Raw genomic sequence first — 19,411 nt, forward strand, 5'->3', positions numbered from 1 at the left:
GCCTTCGCCAGGACTTGCTTCTTCCGTTGGGCATTCAAATGCTTCCAATTTATGTACAGCCACACCGGAGGAGGACGGAATGAGACATTGGTGGGCAAATATTTACCAGCCTTCGCCGTTCGCTGTGCCTTTCCTCGGTGCCAATTCACACACGGCACACGGTGCAATAACTTCTGTCTTTCGATTTTTGTGGTCGCCTGTGCCACACAAACACACACTCTCTCATGTGCTGCTTTTATCTTCCGTGTTGCACCTTTTCCTTCATTTACAGCCCGTGTGCTTTGTTGCTCAAACCACCAACCAAGCCAAGAAGTGTAAAATGCCCTCCAAAATGGCACGATGGCAGCGCGAAGCATTCGCAGCGGGACGGACGAGCTCGGTTGAAGAAGCTGTTGCCACCGGAAGATAAATCAAACTAAATGACTGTTTATTTATTTAATGCACTGAAAGCCATTTTTGCGGCCCCCTGCAATAACCGGCCTGCTGCCAGTGTGTGGTGGTAGTGTCGGGGATAAAACCGGGAACGCTCACAAACGAACCTCACCCGTCGGTGTGAAGCTGGGAAACCTCCTTAGACCGACCGGAGGACTCACTGCACTGCATTTCTTTATATTTTTAACGCGCCGTCTGCCCTACCCTTCGACGACTGTCCCGCCGGTCTCTTGGCCCTTCCGTTCCCTTTTGCCACCGCAGCCTTCCCTTCCCAGCGCCCCAGAAAGGTAGAATATAAATTGTTTATGTGGTGTAATTTTGCGGTCCATTCATGATCGGAAATTTATCTTATGAAATCATAATCACGCCTTGGGTTTCTTTTGCCCCCTTCTTGCAAAAGTGTCACACATCTTGTGCGCGATCTGGCCCAGCAGCAGCTTGCCCCGGGGTCTCATGTTGGCAATTTTCGCTCGCACAAACGATGAGGCGTTACGGGTAGGTTGGCCGTCTAAAAATAAGGGTCTTAATTAGAAACTAGATGGCAATTTGCGCAAGACACGTTGCGCACGCTGGATGGTGATCTTTTTTTTACTTCTCTCTTTTCCAGCATCGCGTATGCTCTTCGTCATCTTTTTTCAGACACACACACACATTCCATTGGAACGCCTGGTTGAACCGGATTCGCTGTGGCAAAACAGAGGTGGCCACCGGGAGGCTGGCAGCGATGGTTAACGATTTTTTGGATCAAATTTCTTACGACCGCTTCAAAAGGAATGCTGCACCCTGACGACGGGGTCAAAGTGGGCTTTGAATGCAATCAAATGAAGGTGTTTATTTCGTGATGGCGTTTAACGCCTAAAGCAACGCAAACCCCACAGCCAGGCGCGTCATCTGCTGCCTGGCGCGGTGCGCCCAGGCTGAGACTTCCCTGGAAGTCTTGTGTTGTTTACTCCACTCTGCCGCCGTCAGCACCAGAGCCTACACGCTCTAACATCGATCGTATGCTTCGATGAAATTAAGGAAATTAAACTAATAAAATTAACAGGAAACAACGAGTAAACCTGTCATCGAACTGATTATCGTCTCGGATGGCCTATCGTCGTTGGCTGCTGGCCGTGGCTGCTTTCGGCAAGACGAGATGAGGCACAAAACAAAGCGAACGTCGATAAAACGGCTTCTCGTAAAGTCACTTCTCCAGCTTGAAACGCGCACCGGACCTGCGAGATCGATCTGCAGGCCATCGAGAAGAAAGCAAAGAGGCCAGACAGAAAAGAAGGAAAAAACGGACTTTATCGCTTCTGATCATCTCGACCGGCATCCATCTCCCCCGCTCAGCGCCTTCCTCGATCGAAAGGTGAGGAGGAATGTGCGTACGACGACGACTGCGCGCTTGCAGTGAATGGAAGATGGAATTCTTTTATTATCTTGTTTTGTCACTTTCGAACGACACCGAATCGATGATAATCTGCGTGTTTTGTGCCTCTCTTCGTGGCGTTTTTTTTTTTTTTAATTTGTAATATGATACATAAATTTAATTTTAATTACATGCTGATCGACGGAACGGCGATTTCGATCGAAGCTTATCTTTTTACCGCTGCGGTGTTCGATAGTCTACCGATTTGCTGAACTATATCGGGCGAACCCGCCCAGGAGGTGAGCTGACGAGCACAAAACGCGGAATTTTACGACGGTGGGGAATGTCGGGTCTACCAGACATTGGTTTTTGATTTTAATGTGCTAGGAGTAAACGAGATTGAATTTATACGAAAATTAATTAAATTGTATGCGCTAGCAGCAGATGGAATTTTCGATGTGAATGTTGTAGTTTTTACTATTTTACTTATGGTTGGAACTCATTTTTTAGGCTACCATAAAGGTTTATGAGTGTAGAACCTCTGTATTGAATGATTTGATCACTTTGGTGTTGGCACCGGAAAGATAAATTATAACTTTTTCATTACTTATGAATAATTCGATCTTTTAACATAAAGTACCCTAGATGGATCCATTTGTTTGTTCTCATTTTCATTCTTATTTTTTGGGTATATTTTCTTGTACAAGAAATCCCTTTGATTCCTATATTGGATGAAACAGTTGCCATACTTGTAGGTTTTTGTTGATGTACATAATCATTCATTTCTTATTTTTTATAAGACGTTACATTTCACATTAAATAGAGTTGAAACTTCGTCATGTCATGTTCAACATTGAGCAATTCAACGTTACTGGTTGAGATAAGTTCATATGTATAAGCTCATCAACTCTTAAACTACAAGAGTACTCAAAGATTGCGGACCAGCAAACCTGATTTACTCGGAAACTTCCAAAAAGTTTCAGAAACTACAAAAGATTCTTATATACAGTCAGTTTTCATCTGAGAAATCAACTATTTCATCTATATTGTGACCTTTACCCTTTAATAAAGCATTAATAAAGCTAAACCCTTTAATTTTAAGCATTACTCTGATTTGTTTGTTTGTTCTTTTGCAAAAAAGCGTTGATATGATATGCGTTGCAGAACCTAACATGCCATTCGCATTAATAAAAATATCTATTTTCCACATTCCTAGTCTCAGCCTTTATAAGAAAGCTTACCCATTGTACAGCATTGACGTTCACAGCCAATAAATTCCCAGTTCTCATGACTGCTCCACAACACGAGCAAACTCCACCTTACGACCTGTACCGAGCACGGTGACGATTGAAGTATGTAATAAAATCATCCCGGATCGGTGACATGCAGTAAATACCTTCAACCTGATTTTGAAATGAGACAACGACACGACAAAGGGAGCCCCCTCCCTCCCTTTCCAAACCTTCCGTACAAAGCGTCCCAAACGAAGCGCTCATCGCTAAGCCGAACCAAAACCAATAAACTAGAACGTGTTAAACTCATAAAAAGCGACTTCACGATGCTCGTGGTGCTAAAGAGCGACTTTACCGTGGTCGCGCATAACAACGGCCCCACAGCCGCTCCAGGAAGCCCTGTGGGCTGTTTGGCGAAACCGGGATGGACACTGGCTTGAGTGTGAGATACAAATAATAAAGCAACGCCAAACACACCCGACCAAATCAAAACGGGGAAACTCTATCGGCATAAATCTCGCTGGTGCTGCTGCTGCTGCTGCTGCTGCTTTATGCTTATTGATTTATTTCACGCCGTGGTCGATGTTTTCGACGTCTCCCCCTGTGTGCTGAACGACAATACCTTCCGCCTGGGGAGGCAGCGTTCCTTTGGGCAAGCGTGAGTGTACTCGCGAAACGGCAGGCCTCGGCAGCCGACAGCCGCTGACAGGCAAAGAGGTCCACCAGAGAGAAAGAGTATAACAAGGGCAGTGCAGGCAATCAAGCGGGAACCGTAAATTATGATTTTATTCGAAGAAATTGAAACGACCCCCCGGTAAACCCGTGTTAAGGAATTTCTATGGCACCCCTTCGCGCGTGTATGTGTGTGTGTGGTCATGCTGACTCCCCCAACGGCGAGGACACTATGGAGTTGGATTCGCTTTGTTTCCTTCTGGGTTCCAGGTAGTGTGTGTGTGTGTGTGTGTGTGTGTGTGTGTGTGTGTGTCCCAAAGCCAAAGGTGACCAAAGTGTTGTTGTGCATCCGCTAACTAACGATAAACCTGTTTAAACCCCTCCGGATCGGATGTAGCGACCCGGTATTGCATGGCAGGTTCCTCTCATCCAGCGTCATCATCATCAGCATCATCATGAGCCATTGGCATTGACATCGTGAAAATTTATCACTTTCATCGGCTGGATTAGCGATTTTATTGCTTTATTGCGGCGACGAAAAGTTGTAAAAACAGACCCGATCACCCGATCGGCCAAGGCCAAGGTTTTGGGCCCGTGTTCCTCTGCTTCGATTGGGACCTTACCTAACCCGGCTCGCAAACCTGAACCTGATTATGATCCGTGATCTTCCCGGCTGCGGGGCGATGTTCGATCGAATGGTTCGTTGTTTTTCACACCTCCTAACAACCGGCTCACGGGGCGGAACACCGGTAACGAGCTTACAGCCCGGGGATGGCTGTGTGAAGCTGTCGCTTGTTTGCAACCCAGCTGGTGAGCTGCAGAGCCAAGGCCTGGCCACCCCGGTACATCGTGACAAGCCATAGCCGTGTGTTGATCTGCTGGACCCCGCGCAACGTACCTGACATGCTCTCGTGCTCGTAAAGCAATAAAAAACATCGCGCATGCAAAGCCGGTTGAGAAAATTCGAACCCTGGCGTGAGAAGTCGCGGGACCGATCAGCGGGACAGGAAAGCGCTTTTACACACCGGGGCATTCGAGCGGATTGTGCTTCTCTCTGACGGATGTGACTGTAGCGTTGGGGGTCGCTTCAATGAGAACGGTGGACTTACAGCGATCCAAGACATAATTCTTGACCGTGTAGCGTTGATGTCTCTGACCTTGCGTACGTTGTGGTGATAAAACCAGTACAATGCTCTTGTTGCCTGGTGGAAGTTCATGATCTCTTTAAGAAGGATCGTTAAACGTAGCCCACCTCTTGGAACCTCTGGGGCACTTCGCTCTGTACGCATTCACAAGGGTTTGTGTCCTATTCACACATACAGAAATGAAAAAGCATACATTTGCGACATAAATATTGAATAATTCTACACTATCATTGATCCACAAATGAGTGGTTGATCACTGTGATCTTTCTACGCGCGCATTGAGCCTACACAACGCCTCTAAGTCACGTCATGATGTCGCCTCTCAGTGGCTGAAAATGACTGGTCAAAATAGCCTACAAAATTAGTGTCTCATACTTCAGCTTCTCGCAATCTGTTACGCCTGCCTGTAAATAACCCAAGCCCTCGCACTACCTATCAAGCACACACCATCTCCGTACTCAGACCTCGACCGGTACCTCGTGACACGTGTCTCATCGTACCCCTCCCGCACGCATACGCTCAGGCGCGGATCACCCCGAAACCGATCCTAGGCGCTGGCCGGGTGTGCTAATTGCCCACCGATTACAAACTCATTTGGCCGCAATTACTGGGTGCTTGCGTTGCCGCATATTTACTCACACAGGCACACACACACACACAGGTCACAGGGTACAGTGTGACCGTTTTGCAGTAGCGGCGGCTGTATTACTCCACACATGGTCTATCCAGCTGTGCTAGCTTTTCTGCCACTTGTGCCAGCTTGTTCGATGTAACATTTGTCAGCCATTTTCTTTTCTTTTTTTCACTACTACACTGTTGACAGATGTGAGCTGCCGGATGGGGGGGAGGGGCCGACAACGTCAAACAGACCGCCATACATACTATGTGATTGACATAGCTGTCAAAAGTGCTCGGTAGCCAGGGTCGGTAGCGCCCTCTCTAGGTCAGTGTGCTGTGACACCGTCAAACTGTCAGTGCTGAGTGCATGTCATGGAGGACAGCTCCCTCTAACAAAGAATATGTGTTTGTGGGAAGAAAGAGAGAGAGAGAGAGAGATCATCAACTTACCGGCCCGTCTTGGTGATGATCATCTCGGTACCAAGATCGTGAAACTTATCCCACAGCTCCTTCGTCTCCAGGTGACACTGTATCGGGCGCATCTCGTCACAGTTGCAAGACCCAACGATCGTTGATTTGGACTATGGAGAGAAATTGGAAAAAAACGTTGTAGTAATGGACGTTTCGTAGTTTTTTGTTTGATGTTTATAATTACCTGTGCCGGTTCTGGAGTAAGCCGCTCCTCGTCCGATGGAGTGCCAGTAGTACGCGTCGGTGATGTAGCGCCCGTTCGCGAGGAACGATTCTTGTTCGACGTTCGATTCGAGCTGACCGGTGCCTCCGAATCACTACACTGCTCCACATCAACATCGACATCGTCATCTGGTTCGGGGAATCGATCTCCAACCGAAAGTGGACCTAGAAAAAACAAAAATCCCGTTTCTGTGTTGAAAAAAAACAACTTCATTGTGCACTTATCAGATGCTTGTTCGCTGTAGATAAATCATCTCCCAAACTGTTTGTTTTGAAGATGCAAACGTTATCTACACCTTCTCATTTTCACACCCTCCACTGGTCTAGGCCCTGCTAATTGTGTGTGTGTGTGTGCCATCGGTGCGCAATTGTAAGTTGGAGCTAATTAAATTTGCATCTTAATTAACCGTGAAACAAACTCGCTTCGCTGGTGCGGTTTGCTACTTTCATACATGCCGGCACACACAAGCCGAGCGAGCGCTCGTTCTCTCTATATTCTAATGAGCTGTTCCCGCTTTCGGTGCGCCACACAGACATCCGGCCGTGCGTCCAGAGCATTTTCTTCGCTCTTCATCTACCTTATACCTTTCTTTCGCAGATTGGATGAAAAACTTTGCCTCTCTCGCACCAGCGGGCAAAGGAAGTACGATAAGGAATTATTTTCCTTCGCGTCGAACGGCACAGACAGCAAACCCGAGGGCAGTAAATCATCGAGCCATACTGAATGATTTATGGGGTTCGCCTTGCCGTATCTCAAAGGGACTGGAAAAACTGTGTACTTTCCAATCGTTCGGTGGGGAGAAACAGTAAAGCTCACCAAACTTTGTTTAATGCATAACAGGGCGCTTCTTTTTTTGAGGATCACCATTTGTCTCGCGAGGCGATAAGGTTAGCAGGGCAATGTGTTTTTGTAAGATACGATATTTTCCCCTACAGAATACATTTCCCTACATCGTTACACTTTTCCCTTCGCTCGATTGCTCTATTAAGTGTGCTGGTTAATGGTGGAGCAAAATGGTTCCTATTCTAGATGCCTTATTATCGCATCTATTAAACTTAAAATCGTGCGGAAATCTATGTTTAATTTCAAAACGCTGTTAAACGTATTTGAGCAGTTTTTTGCTCGCTAAACGGTTCCATTTAAACCAAGCGCAGCTAATGAGACGTTTGATCAACCCTTTTGCTTACAAAATACCAATAATCAAGCATGGTTTATTACTACTTTTCCTCATAGTCCTTTACACCATTACCTGCAAGTACCCCAAGAACTGCTTGAGCCTCTTTAAAAGCTAAATAGCGTCAGCTGTTTGAGAAGAATGCATCCCAGCCCGAACGGTAAGAACGAGTTCGTTCCTTAAAAATTCTGATTTCTGTCCTTCCGGAAACCCCTTCATAAATAACCTCAACAACCGCTTGTGGTAAGGATGCTTCTTACCATTATCGCTTGCCTAAGTGCTGGCTGTTCCGGCAGCGGGTCCGTCCCGTTTCCCAGCCTCCCTGCCCTGCACCGCAATCCGCGATCGGAATGGGGAAATTACCCTTTAATTATACAATTTATCAAAATTAGACACAAAATCATAAAGGACGGCTAGTGACATGCACGCACTGTGAATGAAAAAAAAGATCCCTTTCCACGTCTCACCTTCCATCAAACTTCAACCCCTGTAATGGTTGCTGATCGATTGTGGCCCGACCTTTGGTGTCCTTTTTAGCCACGCTCCGAGGCCCTTTCGGTGAGGGAAAAGGAAGTGAGCAATAGTAACACACATGGATAATGATAAAATAATAACCTGCTTGATAGATAATAACAGTGCTGCCAGCGGATCTGCCGCTTCACTTACCCGTGAGGTATTAATCGGGTCCCAGAAGGACCACAAATGCGTGCGAGTGTGCGTGCGCGCTGTGGTACGCAGCTATTTTTAACGCTTTTTTTTCGCCCGGGCTGTCTCCGTACAGACCACACAGCACAGCGCCAACAACAGATGGACGAGCCTGTTTGGGACGGGATCGACAGACGACAAAAACGCGACACTGGGAGACGACAGGTTAGGGGGAGGATTATGGCCACCGTTATGGCCACCACACTCCGCATGTCGCTCTTCGCATATCGCCACTGCGCCCGAAAAACCCCAAAACGAGCTGTCATTCAATCAACGCGGACAAACACGGACTGCGACTGTGACGAGTTGGGAAACCGAGGTTGGTAATGCCGAGGTGAGCACAGTCCAATTCCAATTTCCAATTTTCTACCTTCTCGCTCGTGTTGTTTTTTCGCTTTCGACCACCACGCAGCGAAGGGTGGTAATACGCACCGCGTAGCGGACCGGTTTTTGGGTGGCCTGATCCTGATGCGACCGAAACCATAATTACCATACGATCGAGTCGCGCGTGCACCGCCCTGGCCGCACCGCAAAATCTCTCACCTGGGTTTGATGGGAATTAGTAGTTCCCTCTTCTTCGTCTCTTCCACCACAAAACACACACACGCACACACAACTGGTAGCGGTAAACGTGTAATAGAAAATTATTAGACAACTCGACAGGTTTCGGTGCTGCCGTTGCCCGGGTGACACGGTGGTTGCAATTAATCGAACCTCCTAGCGTCGAGCTGCCAACAACTCGATGTGTTTATGTTGATTTTCCTGATGGCTACTGCCACGCCACATTCCCTTCCTTCTCTCTTTTTTCCCCTGCTTTGCTTGGTGCACGTACTCGCAGGTTGAATTAACTTAACCATATTGCTGCAAGGGACAGCGGCAACCGTGACTGAGTAAACATTTAAAATAACCTCATCGATTTGTGGTGTGGATCGATTTGCTGATGAAAATTTTGTGACGCGAGGTCCGAAACAAAACCACAAACTCTAATTAAACATTGCTTTTGAAGTGGGTGAAGTTTTATGAATTATGAACAAGCTTCATGCCAGTTGTTAATGCCTTTAGATGTCCGTAACAAACATTTGATTTTATTATTCTAAGGATAGTTTAAGTGTTTACAGAAATTTTTCAATAAATACAATCCATAGCGTATCCTTTAAGCACAGGAAGCATGCTCTTATTAATCTAAACAAAAATACTCTTTGATATGATACAAAAACTGAAGAATAAAGAATTCTTGTGTCATGCGCTAAATGTTGATTTAAGACCTAAGTCACTATTGAACACTGAAATTTAATCAACAATTTTCAGATCCAGCAATCCCTTTACGTCAATTGACTTTCCTGGTGTTTAGGTAATAATGTCCTTTGTAATTTCACCACAAACAAGATGAAGATGATCTAAGATCTAAGTGTGGCTCCTTTCCCTCACCTTTTAAGTTGTGATGTGTAAGTCTTAACATTTTCTCTATTTTAGTTGTGAAGTGTAAATTATAGTTTGTAAACTTGCAGAAGTTGGATATTCAAGTTCAATAAATATGACACACAAAATACAAAACTTTGGTTGAAAATGGTTTATGCAAAAATCTTTAAAAGAGCTTTGACTATATAATTGTTTGTGTAAAATCGTTTAGTTGTGAGAAAAAGAAACGTATAGGAAAGCAATAAGACATTATAATTTTAAAGCTAAAGCTCTCTGCACATAGACACTTTTGTTTACTACAAATAAACATTGATTCCCTAATTTTTGTGAAACTATAATTTGCCAAGAAAAGAAATCTGATTGAATTTCATAAGAACTTGTACATAAATCCAAAAACTGTACTATGAGATAATCCGTACATAAGTGATATTATGTCAGTCGATAAATTGTATTTTCCAGCATTCAGAAAATACGTTATATTTTTCATCAATTTTAAAAACTCAATTTTAATGTAATTCACGTATATACAGCCGTTTGTACAAACCCTCAAAGTCCCCAGACATGATCCAATATCCCGTCCTTTCCTTTCCTATCCACCCAACCAACGCAAATCCCATTTCGGATGCGCACACACTCTCGCGCTCCTTCACTGTGAACTTACGCCAGTGTTCACTGCTTGGCACGGTACCGAGCACTATCAACCCTAATTACTGTCTGACGCACTAATGAAGGCGATAATCTATTTTAAATTAATTTATGCATTTGTTGCACCGAACCATCAGCACGCACAAAACGGCTCAACATGCATCTAGCGGCAGCAGACACACGGGCGCACGCAAACCATACGCCAAACAACGAGCGCCAATGCCTTTTTTTGCGTGCCAACCCACTTCATACTTCGCATCTAAATTATCCTGCCATCCACCAACCACCAGCCCATCCGGGGCGCATATTCACGAAACTACCACTACTACTACTACTACTGCACCCGTCAGCGTCTTATCTTTCCACCCAATGAAAGGTCTTGTTGTCTTAGCTAATGGAAAACAATCTCCCTCTCTCTCTCTCTCTTACTCTTTCTTGGGGGATACTCGGCAAGCTGGGAAAGGGGAAGCTTTTCGTCAGCAAAATATCAACCCCGTCGCTTTGTAAGGTAGCTGGCGCAAAAGCGTACACGATCGGTTATTAATCTCCCCGACACTTCCCCTCCCCCGGTTTCGAGCAGCAGTTTAAGACGTAGCGCACACGCGGGGACACATTTTATCCCACGCGTGACATCAACGCGTCATCGCAGAATTCAATCCACGGACGGCGGGCGCATATTTCGGCTTACGAAATAGAAAACGAACGCCTCGCCGGCATCGTCACGGATGGTGGCCGGAAATTTATGACAACTAACGGATTAACTCCGGGCTTCTGTCGTAAATTATCAACGGCGGCGGAGACGAATGAAGCAACAACAACAACACAACCACCATCACTATCAAAGTGAAGTTTTCGGGAGAAGGAAGCAGCCGAACCGAACACAGAGCACGATGAAATCTAGTACCAGACCTAGGCTGCCGAAAGTGGTGGCCCCTGCAAGGAAATGACGAACATTCGTCGGAACAGTGCGTTTTTGGGGAAGCTGTAAGATTGACTCACGTTTCACATTTCACGTGAACGCAGGCCGCCGCCATTGGTAGACGAGGAACCCACAACGGAAGGTGACAAGTTGGATACGTTAAACGGTTTTTGGAGGAATCGAAGAGGAAAAAAGGGAAATAAAAAAAAAACACACGCACACCCCAAACACGGCCACCCGAAACCACAACCACGACCCTTACGGCGACATCGATCGCATCTGGTGATGAATAGTTGATAGATACTTTTCTGCATAATTTGCCAACAACACAGCAACAAAAACGCAAGAACGCTCCAAGAAAACGTAGCTCCCTCTGCTCGCCCACGTACGATTTCGCCCGCTTGTTCATTTCGTGCCATGGAGGATGGTAGCTGTTTTATGATCCGCTCACCGGCGCAGACGAAATCCGTCATCAATCGGAAACGGAATGGTGGATGGTTTATTGCCCGCTCCGGTGTGTAGGCAGAAGCTTGTTAACAGAGAATACAATTTTATTATTTTCGGCAGAGACCGGAGTGAAATTGGTGTGGATACCGAATGGTGGATCGGTCAGTAGTTGGGGCATGCATTTATTTAAAGCTTTTCAAAACACACAAAGTTGCTTGTAGATGAATCACAACAGCTTCCTTTTTCTATTTGAATTTGGTAGGTTCTGGTTTTGACAAGAGTTTTGTTTTGAATTGATTCTTTCCACACAACAAATCTTCTTTTTAAACAGTCATTTAATGTTTGAATCAAACCAACCTTTACATAATAAAGTTTAGTATTTGATGCATCAATTTAATACAAGGTTCAAATTGTGTTCTTGGCTCTAGTATACAGCAGTTTTGCGACTAAAATCTTCTATTTTTTAATCAAATATTTGTCGTTATCAACTTCCCCATACGAATCATCAGCAGACGATGCTTACTGTAATTTTGTATGCAAAGCAATATGTAAGTTTAACCTATTATTCTGCTAATTAATTTTAAAACATTTTATGTCATGAATACTACTTCCAGATATTAATCAATTATACAAATCATCCTTCAAAAACTATAAACCTAATGATAAAGAATGCTCGTCTTGAATAATCAAACAAGGTGAGAGCAATTGCACAAACAAGAAACTGCCACAGGATGTTAATTTAATAGTTTCATCAAATCACATAGTGTACCTTAAATGGTATTGTTAAATTATAATAGATAGAAGTCACCTATTCTTTAAAAGTTCTCGAAACAAGGTCACAAGCATGATTGTCTAGATGTTTGACTTATATTCCTTTTCAAAATGACTTTTTTTATAATTTGATTGCATATTTTAACTGGTGACTTCACATATCTTCACTAAAAACCACACATAGGTCGTATATGTCTTCAAAAACTCGTTATGTATATTGATATACCTCACCGATGTACAATTATTACATAATTTGGATTGGATTTGTCTGTGTTTGATATTCATAGACCCTAAAATATATTTGTTAGATAAACCAGATAAAAAATAGAAGCCTTAACCTGCCACACTAATTTAGGCCCCACTCAAGTGTCCAACGAGAAGGTTGATTGAAGTATTTTCAACATGGTAAATACCTGTTTCCTGAGAAGTTTTGTACGGCTGAGATCTAAACAAAAAGGAATTGTGAGTACCTTTCTTAAGAATAATTCGACAACTTCAGAGAATCTTGAATTCGACAACCCTGAGGACCAAGAGCTTAGGATTTGTTCAAAGTCTGTGGCACCCAAAGGATCTACATATCGTATTGATACAACGGATGCAACTGTAATATAGAGAGAAAACTTGCACATAATCTTACACCACTTTCAATACCCCCTTTCATCATGAGAAATAGAAACCACCGCCGAGCAAAACAATGGTCCCGGAAAATTCGCGTCTGCAAATCAACGCATCACAGCGAAATGATAACCATCCCCAAAATGAAAACAAAAACAACAACAACCCCATATCGCCAGCAGTGTACAAATAGCAGCACACACAAATCAACCCGTCAACCAAAAAGGCCAGCAGCAGCAACACCCAACCACTTTCCTGCACATGACATGGTGATGAGAAACATGAGCAGCTCATTTTCACCCAGTTTCTGCTGTCGCCATTATGCGGCAGACAGAGGGCTGCCAGGCTGACCGTAAATCATGATCTCATTCAATCGCGCAGCCGAACCCGGCAGGCATCTCGCTTTATGACACGGATAGGGGAGCGTTTAACTCTCTCTCTCTCTCTCTCCCTCTGTGCAGTAAAATCGGTATCTTCAGTGTGAGAATGGTTCTGCACAAACAGTAGCCACAAACAGAAACTTCCATTACTCCATTAAGACAACGGGGTAAAAGGTAAAATATATTGCGCTGCTTTGCATGAAACAGCGTCGTCGAGCCAAGCCAAACTGCACAAAGGTAAGGCAAGACATTCTCAGCTTGAAAGCAGCATACCTTCACAGCATTTCGGTGCTTGTGGTTTTGATGTACAGATTGTCTGAAAATTATTCCCATCACCATGAACTTCGTCTTGAAAAGTATGCCGACGCTCCTCTCAACGTGTTTTTCAATGGTTATAATTCATACTCGTGTTTTTATTATTTTGTTTTTTAGTGCTTCCCTTTTGCAAACAGGAAGCTTTCCTAAATTGCTTCCTCTTACTCACCCTGTTCTGTGTTGGACGCTCTTTCAAGCATTGCGAATTGCGTCGTTTGGACAACTAATGCTCATTTACCAATGCCAAACGATTGTGTTCCTCGCATGCTTCTGCATTGCTTACTTCAGCCATTTTAAAATGAATATTCTCTATACACTGAACGTCTAAGGTAAGTTCAAACGCAACGCATTTGCTTTCAGAACAAGTACCCAAAAGCAAACAGGCCCTCGGCGGCTTTCAATGTGGAAGAAATAATTACAACCATTGAACGTTACAAAACACCAGCACACATCGTGACATAGTGGTGGCTATCGCGATCAGGCGATCTGTGATATCGAGGCATCGATTGCTACTACAAAACTACCCCTGTGCTCGGTAGCAAACATATCATTAGGGTGTGTAAATTGTTGGCGTCATTTTACCCCGTTCATGATGTACCCATAGGCTGCAGTGCATCGAGATTAGCGCATTAGGATGAGCACTATTTGTTCCGATTAGCGTAAAGGAGCGTGGCGAGAGTACATGGTGTGTTAATGCAGTGAAGTTGTGCAATTGCTGACGTGTGACGGAAAATGCATCAATATTACATTGTATATGATGTCAGGGAGGAAAAGAATAATGGTAAAGAAGTTGTTTTAAGGACAAAGCTTACCAAAACTCAAGAAGGCAATGGCCTAAAAAACGGTGGTATATTATGGAGCTCTTGCTAAAGCTAAATTGAAGAAAATCGTTTTTTTTTATTCAAATATTTCCTATCAATTACATGAAAATGATGCTTTTCTCAGAATGGGATTTTCAATAGTTTAGGCTCAATTAATGCTACTTTTATGAATAGTTCCATATTTGAATACTACTTTTAAATCAATATCCTTACCCATTATGCCTTTAATCATTATCTCTCATTCTTTTGGACAAAAAGAACTGATTAACTTAAATCAACAAAAACTTGAAATTTCATTTGTGCTTACATCATAATATGTATAAAATAAATTATAAATCAGAAAAAAACAAGGTTTATGTCTTCATTTTAATACAAATCAAATCGAACAGCCATTAACAACACATCCGACATGTTTTTCAAAACCCCATTCAACCACCATTTCCCTTTGATCTCTTGTCTCGTTTGATCTCTTCAGATGCCCTAACGGTTACACATGCTTTGGAGTTGCATAAGCTTAACCGTTTTTTTGTTTCACTCCCCCTTGAACGACCGTACGCCACAACTCATTTCGGTGTCGAGTTGTGTGATGATTGCTCCAAATTGGATTTTATTCTGCTGTGTGTATATGTGTGTGTGTCTTTCCTATGCCGAAAAGAGTTAAAAACTAATGTTTGTGGGGTGACTAGCGTTAAACAAATACGCTCTTCACGGGCTAGTGATTGCGTGATGCAGCATGATGACAAAGTTGAATGTTAAATTTTCTCTTTAGATTGTTTTTTTTTTTTTTTGCTCGTTTTGGGTGAAATGGAAGTTTTTAGTTAAACATCGGTAAATTCCAATAAAAACCATAAATTTGTTTAGTATATTGAATGAATTCAACGCAAATTTTCCAAATTTTGTTTGTTTGAAATTAGTATAATTGTGTATAACTTATGTTAAGCATTACTTCCCTGTGTTCGTTACATGCTCACTTCATATTAGCGTACAACATGTTTGTCTGTTCGCAGCAAATCCGTGCCAATTTCAAACAATGTTTCACTACGGTTCGATTCGGTTGCCTTCAATCAACGTGCACAACCAATGTTGCGTATGGTTTGCTGGTCAGGAAACAAACGAGAAAGCTGTAACGCAACTACATTTTGAGCCTTCAACAGTAAACCATAGCTGAAGGCCTAGCCCTTCGTTCACTACGACCTCTATCATTAAGAAAAATACTGACAAAAATCCTTAGAAAATCATAATTAATTGAAAATGCTAGTTGTTAGTATGATAAAGCATCTTCGTCACATTCTCTCCAATTAAAACCTAAAACCTCTGTAAGTCATTTGAGACGCACTTTTGGTGCGACCGCCCGCTCCCCGATCAACTTACTGCTGCTTCGCTCCGATGGCTCCCGGCTCGAGCTGTTGCCACCGCGTGCCATAATGGCGGCGATTGAAAAATCTGTCCCACTGCTTCCTGTTTTCGATGCAACCAGTGCTGCTGCTGCTGCAGCTGCAGCCGCTGCCACCGTAGCCGCTCCTGCGTGTGTTTGCGTTCCTAGCAACATGTTTTTTCTGTTTTGTTTCTTCCTTCTACCCCCAGAACTTCAGACACCACAATTCTTCACTATTCACTTCTGCACCACTCGACGCGTCAACAGGCGGGAACTGAATATTTTTCTTTATTTATTTCCAAACCTCTAACTCAACACAAGAACGAACAATCACCTCTCGGTATGTTTTCTACTTCAAACAGCGAAAAATTCAATAGAGCACAGCAAAGCATCACCGATAGAAACCGAACCACTCGATAGCGCCAAAGCCAATCGTTTCAACACATCCGCGAGCCATTTTCCTTTTGGAGAACTTTAGCGGGAGGGGGGGAGGGGTCAAATATTAATGGAACTTTTCGAGCGCGGTCACCACTCCGCCTGCCCACACTGATAATCGCTGCCAAACCGGATTTTATTTATTTATTTTCTGTTTATATGTTCACGCAACCGAAAATCAGCAGAGATGTCGAACAAAAAAATTGCTCTACTTTTGACGCTTGCGACGCTGAATGTGTGAAATATTCGGTACCAAAACAACGGAGAAATAAAAACAACCACACACCCTTAAAAGCATACGCAAACGGCAAACTGCCCCAAGACAGGGTAAAATAATACACACGCGCGCGCGTCTAGCTCGTACGTACTCCGCACCGTTGTAGTTTTTGCTTCGCGGATACCTTTTTCGCGGATACGGGTACGTTCGCTGCGTACGTGTGCTTACGTGTGCGCCGGTAGCAAGCAAACTGCAAAGGGAGAATGCATATCATGGCCGCCATTCGCAGGGTGCGCTCTTCGCGTTCGCGTACCGTGCGAGGAGAGCAACCAGCAAAACGGCCCCAGCGACAACGAAGCGCAAACCATACACAAACAATTTTGCCCTCCGTGGGGGGGGACTGGTGAGTTTGGTTTCTTTGCTTTTTCTTTTTTTTTTGTCTGCTGCTGCTGTATTTCTTCTCACTGCAGAAACTGCTCCGAGCAATGTTGCTTTTCCAAGTCGTGTGCGTGTGTGTGGGCTGTGGATTGACGTGCGCTGGTGGTAGTGTCCATTCAAAGCTACCCCCCAATCCTAAATAAGGGGAGCATATTTCGTTCGGTAGGGTAGCGCAACGGACAGCGCTGACATGGCTTTACACACGCACACAACCACGCAGCTGCACGGTTGGGAAGGGCCCCGACAAAGCAAAACACTTATTTCAAGATAGTGAGATTTTCTTGTTTTCTTCTTGTGTTTTTTTTTCTATTCCTTGTGGGATGAAAATTGCATTCTCGTGTTCCACGCAATAAAACAAACGAGAAGGGCTAGCTCATAGCTCCGCCTACTGCGTGGAAGAATGCGCTCACTTACTCTCTCGCGTGTGTGAGTTCTGATCTCACACTGCTGTGAGACGCGTGAGTTCAGTCTCACTTCTCACCACTCACCTGCTCGTTCGCTTACACTGGTGAGCGCCTTAAGTTTGACACCCGGATTGCAATCTTAATTTGCTTTTGTATTGCTTCAAGCTGATGAATGATGCTTTAAATTAGAAATTTTTATTCAAAATATATCACTAGTGATTTTATTATATCATTTTGACACTTCACTTTTCAATTATTTCACTTTTACCCTTTATTTCTTTTATTTTTGTGTTATTTATAAATTTTTATCATTCGTTTTTTTGTTTTATATTCAGCCGTACCGGCGAACTCGTTCGTTCCTGGGAACGTTCGCCGCGACGCTCATTTTCACTCATTTCATAGCCCTCTAGATCAAAAATTAGAAAAACGTATAGATTTTGTACTGGTCAACCTAGTGGTACAACCCTGTCCACTCATGAGCGACGAATGTTTCTCGTCGAACGAGTTCACCGGTATGGCTGATTATGTTTACTGACTATAAGAGCTAACATTTTCTTACTCTTTTCTTACTTAGAAAACATTTAAAATAAATTTCAATATTCATAGCGTGCTTTAGTGCTTTTCTTCGCATAACACCCCATCGTTCCTAGCAGATAACGTTTCCAATAGTCACCTCTTTCTAGACCCCCCCTCTTGTACCCTTTCCCCCTTCGAATACGCTTCAAACACATTTTTCAGCACCATTTCTCAACAACCCGTGTTCGTTCGCGGCCATCGCTTCACCCAACACCCCATTATTATTACCTCGAAAACGGTTCTGTCGACGATGGCAAACCGTGTTTTCGAGAGCCACAGAGTTTTTTAATGTGTTCTTCGCGTCTCGTAAAATTAACATTCACATTTCGCGAGCATTACCAGCGCTCCCCGGTGGAGCAGGACATTTCTCAGTGTGTGTATGTGTGTACGCATTCCAAGCGAAGGATTCTGGCGTTCATTTACTACCGCTACGTGCCCGAAATTCCGTAACCGAAGCGTGGCCTCGATCGACATTTTACACTTTTTAACGACCTCGCTAGCGTGAGGTAAATTGTCGCTAGATGGTGCTAGTCACACAACAACAGCAAAAAAGTACGTGAAGATAGCTTCTGCAAAAGAACCAAGCAGAGGAACGGGTGCTAAACGGGCGGGAATATTAATGATCACATTTTTGCGAAAATGAAAACACATACCATGAAAACAGACGCACGGCGTACAACGGTGTCAGCCGGTTGTCACTTTGCTTGCAGCTCATTTCGAGGTGCGAAGATGAGGCGACATTTAACGGCGCGTCTCGTCCTTTTTAGCTCAGCGAGCGCCGTAGCTGATTTCTTCATTCGTTAAGTATGTTTTCCCCTGTGTGCGGGACGGTTCAACGTTGCCGCGCCCCAACAGGTTCCATCCGTTTGGTGGCGAAAGGTGGAGGGAACACGCCGCCGAACGCTACGACGGGGCACGGCAGCTGGGGATGGTATTTAGAGAGAGGCACCATTGGCAAATAAACACCAAAGTGAACAAGCTTTCTCGGGATAAAATCGAGCCACATCAAGCGGAAACAGCGTGATGGCGCGACGGTGCGAAACGGTGGTCGATCGACCGGATGGGCGGTAAGGGGTCGAAGACTGTTGTAGCTACGCGCCAAATTTCGGAACGCGAACGTGTGGCACGTTAGGTTGGTGGTGGCACTGGAAAATTCTAACACAGATATAAGATTTAGTTTTTTTTAGGTATAATCGAATTTTGAAAATAAATGGCTTATGTTGTAAAGCTGTTACGACAAAACAAAACATGCCAAATTCTTTAAAATATAGAGTAGAAAAATAGCATTGAACTTAATAAATCTATAGTAACTAACAATGTTTTTTTATAGTAATAAGTTAATATCTATTCCTATACATGTGTAGTGTATGGAATAAATAAATAAGTTTATATCTATTCAAAAATAATTCTTCAATCTTCAATAATCTTAAAGAAAAAAAGCTTTATTTTCATTACGGTATTCTTCATCATCGCGCAACAACTGATAAACAATTTAAATTTGAAGTTGAAGAATCATTATTTATTTTATTTTAATAGGATTTCGCACCTTTAAAAATACTTTTTAACATTCAAACAATAGGTATTTAATTTCGAGTATCTCTAATCAAA

At 43.7% G+C, this 19,411-nt stretch overlaps 1 protein-coding gene across 2 annotated transcripts in view; it reads right to left on the minus strand.

Moving 5' to 3' along the window:
* LOC1275432 (T-box protein H15) overlaps positions 1-16,686 on the minus strand; it is a 52,302-nt gene extending 35,616 nt beyond the window's left edge. The window contains exons 1-3 of one of the 2 annotated variants that reach the window (XM_314675.5): positions 15,730-16,686; positions 6,109-6,311; positions 5,904-6,034 (exon numbers count right to left, since the gene is read on the minus strand). In XM_314675.5, the coding sequence (XP_314675.5) occupies positions 5,904-6,034; positions 6,109-6,311; positions 15,730-15,907 (512 nt within the window). In that variant the 5' untranslated portion in view covers positions 15,908-16,686. The remainder of the gene's footprint in view (positions 1-5,903; positions 6,035-6,108; positions 6,312-15,729) is intronic. The other variant, XM_061658206.1, reaches the window with a different exon arrangement.
* Between the last annotated feature and the right edge of the window lie 2,725 nt (positions 16,687-19,411).

Source organism: Anopheles gambiae, chromosome 3, assembly GCF_943734735.2.
Source record: "Anopheles gambiae chromosome 3, idAnoGambNW_F1_1, whole genome shotgun sequence".
Classification (NCBI taxonomy): domain Eukaryota; kingdom Metazoa; phylum Arthropoda; class Insecta; order Diptera; family Culicidae; genus Anopheles; species Anopheles gambiae.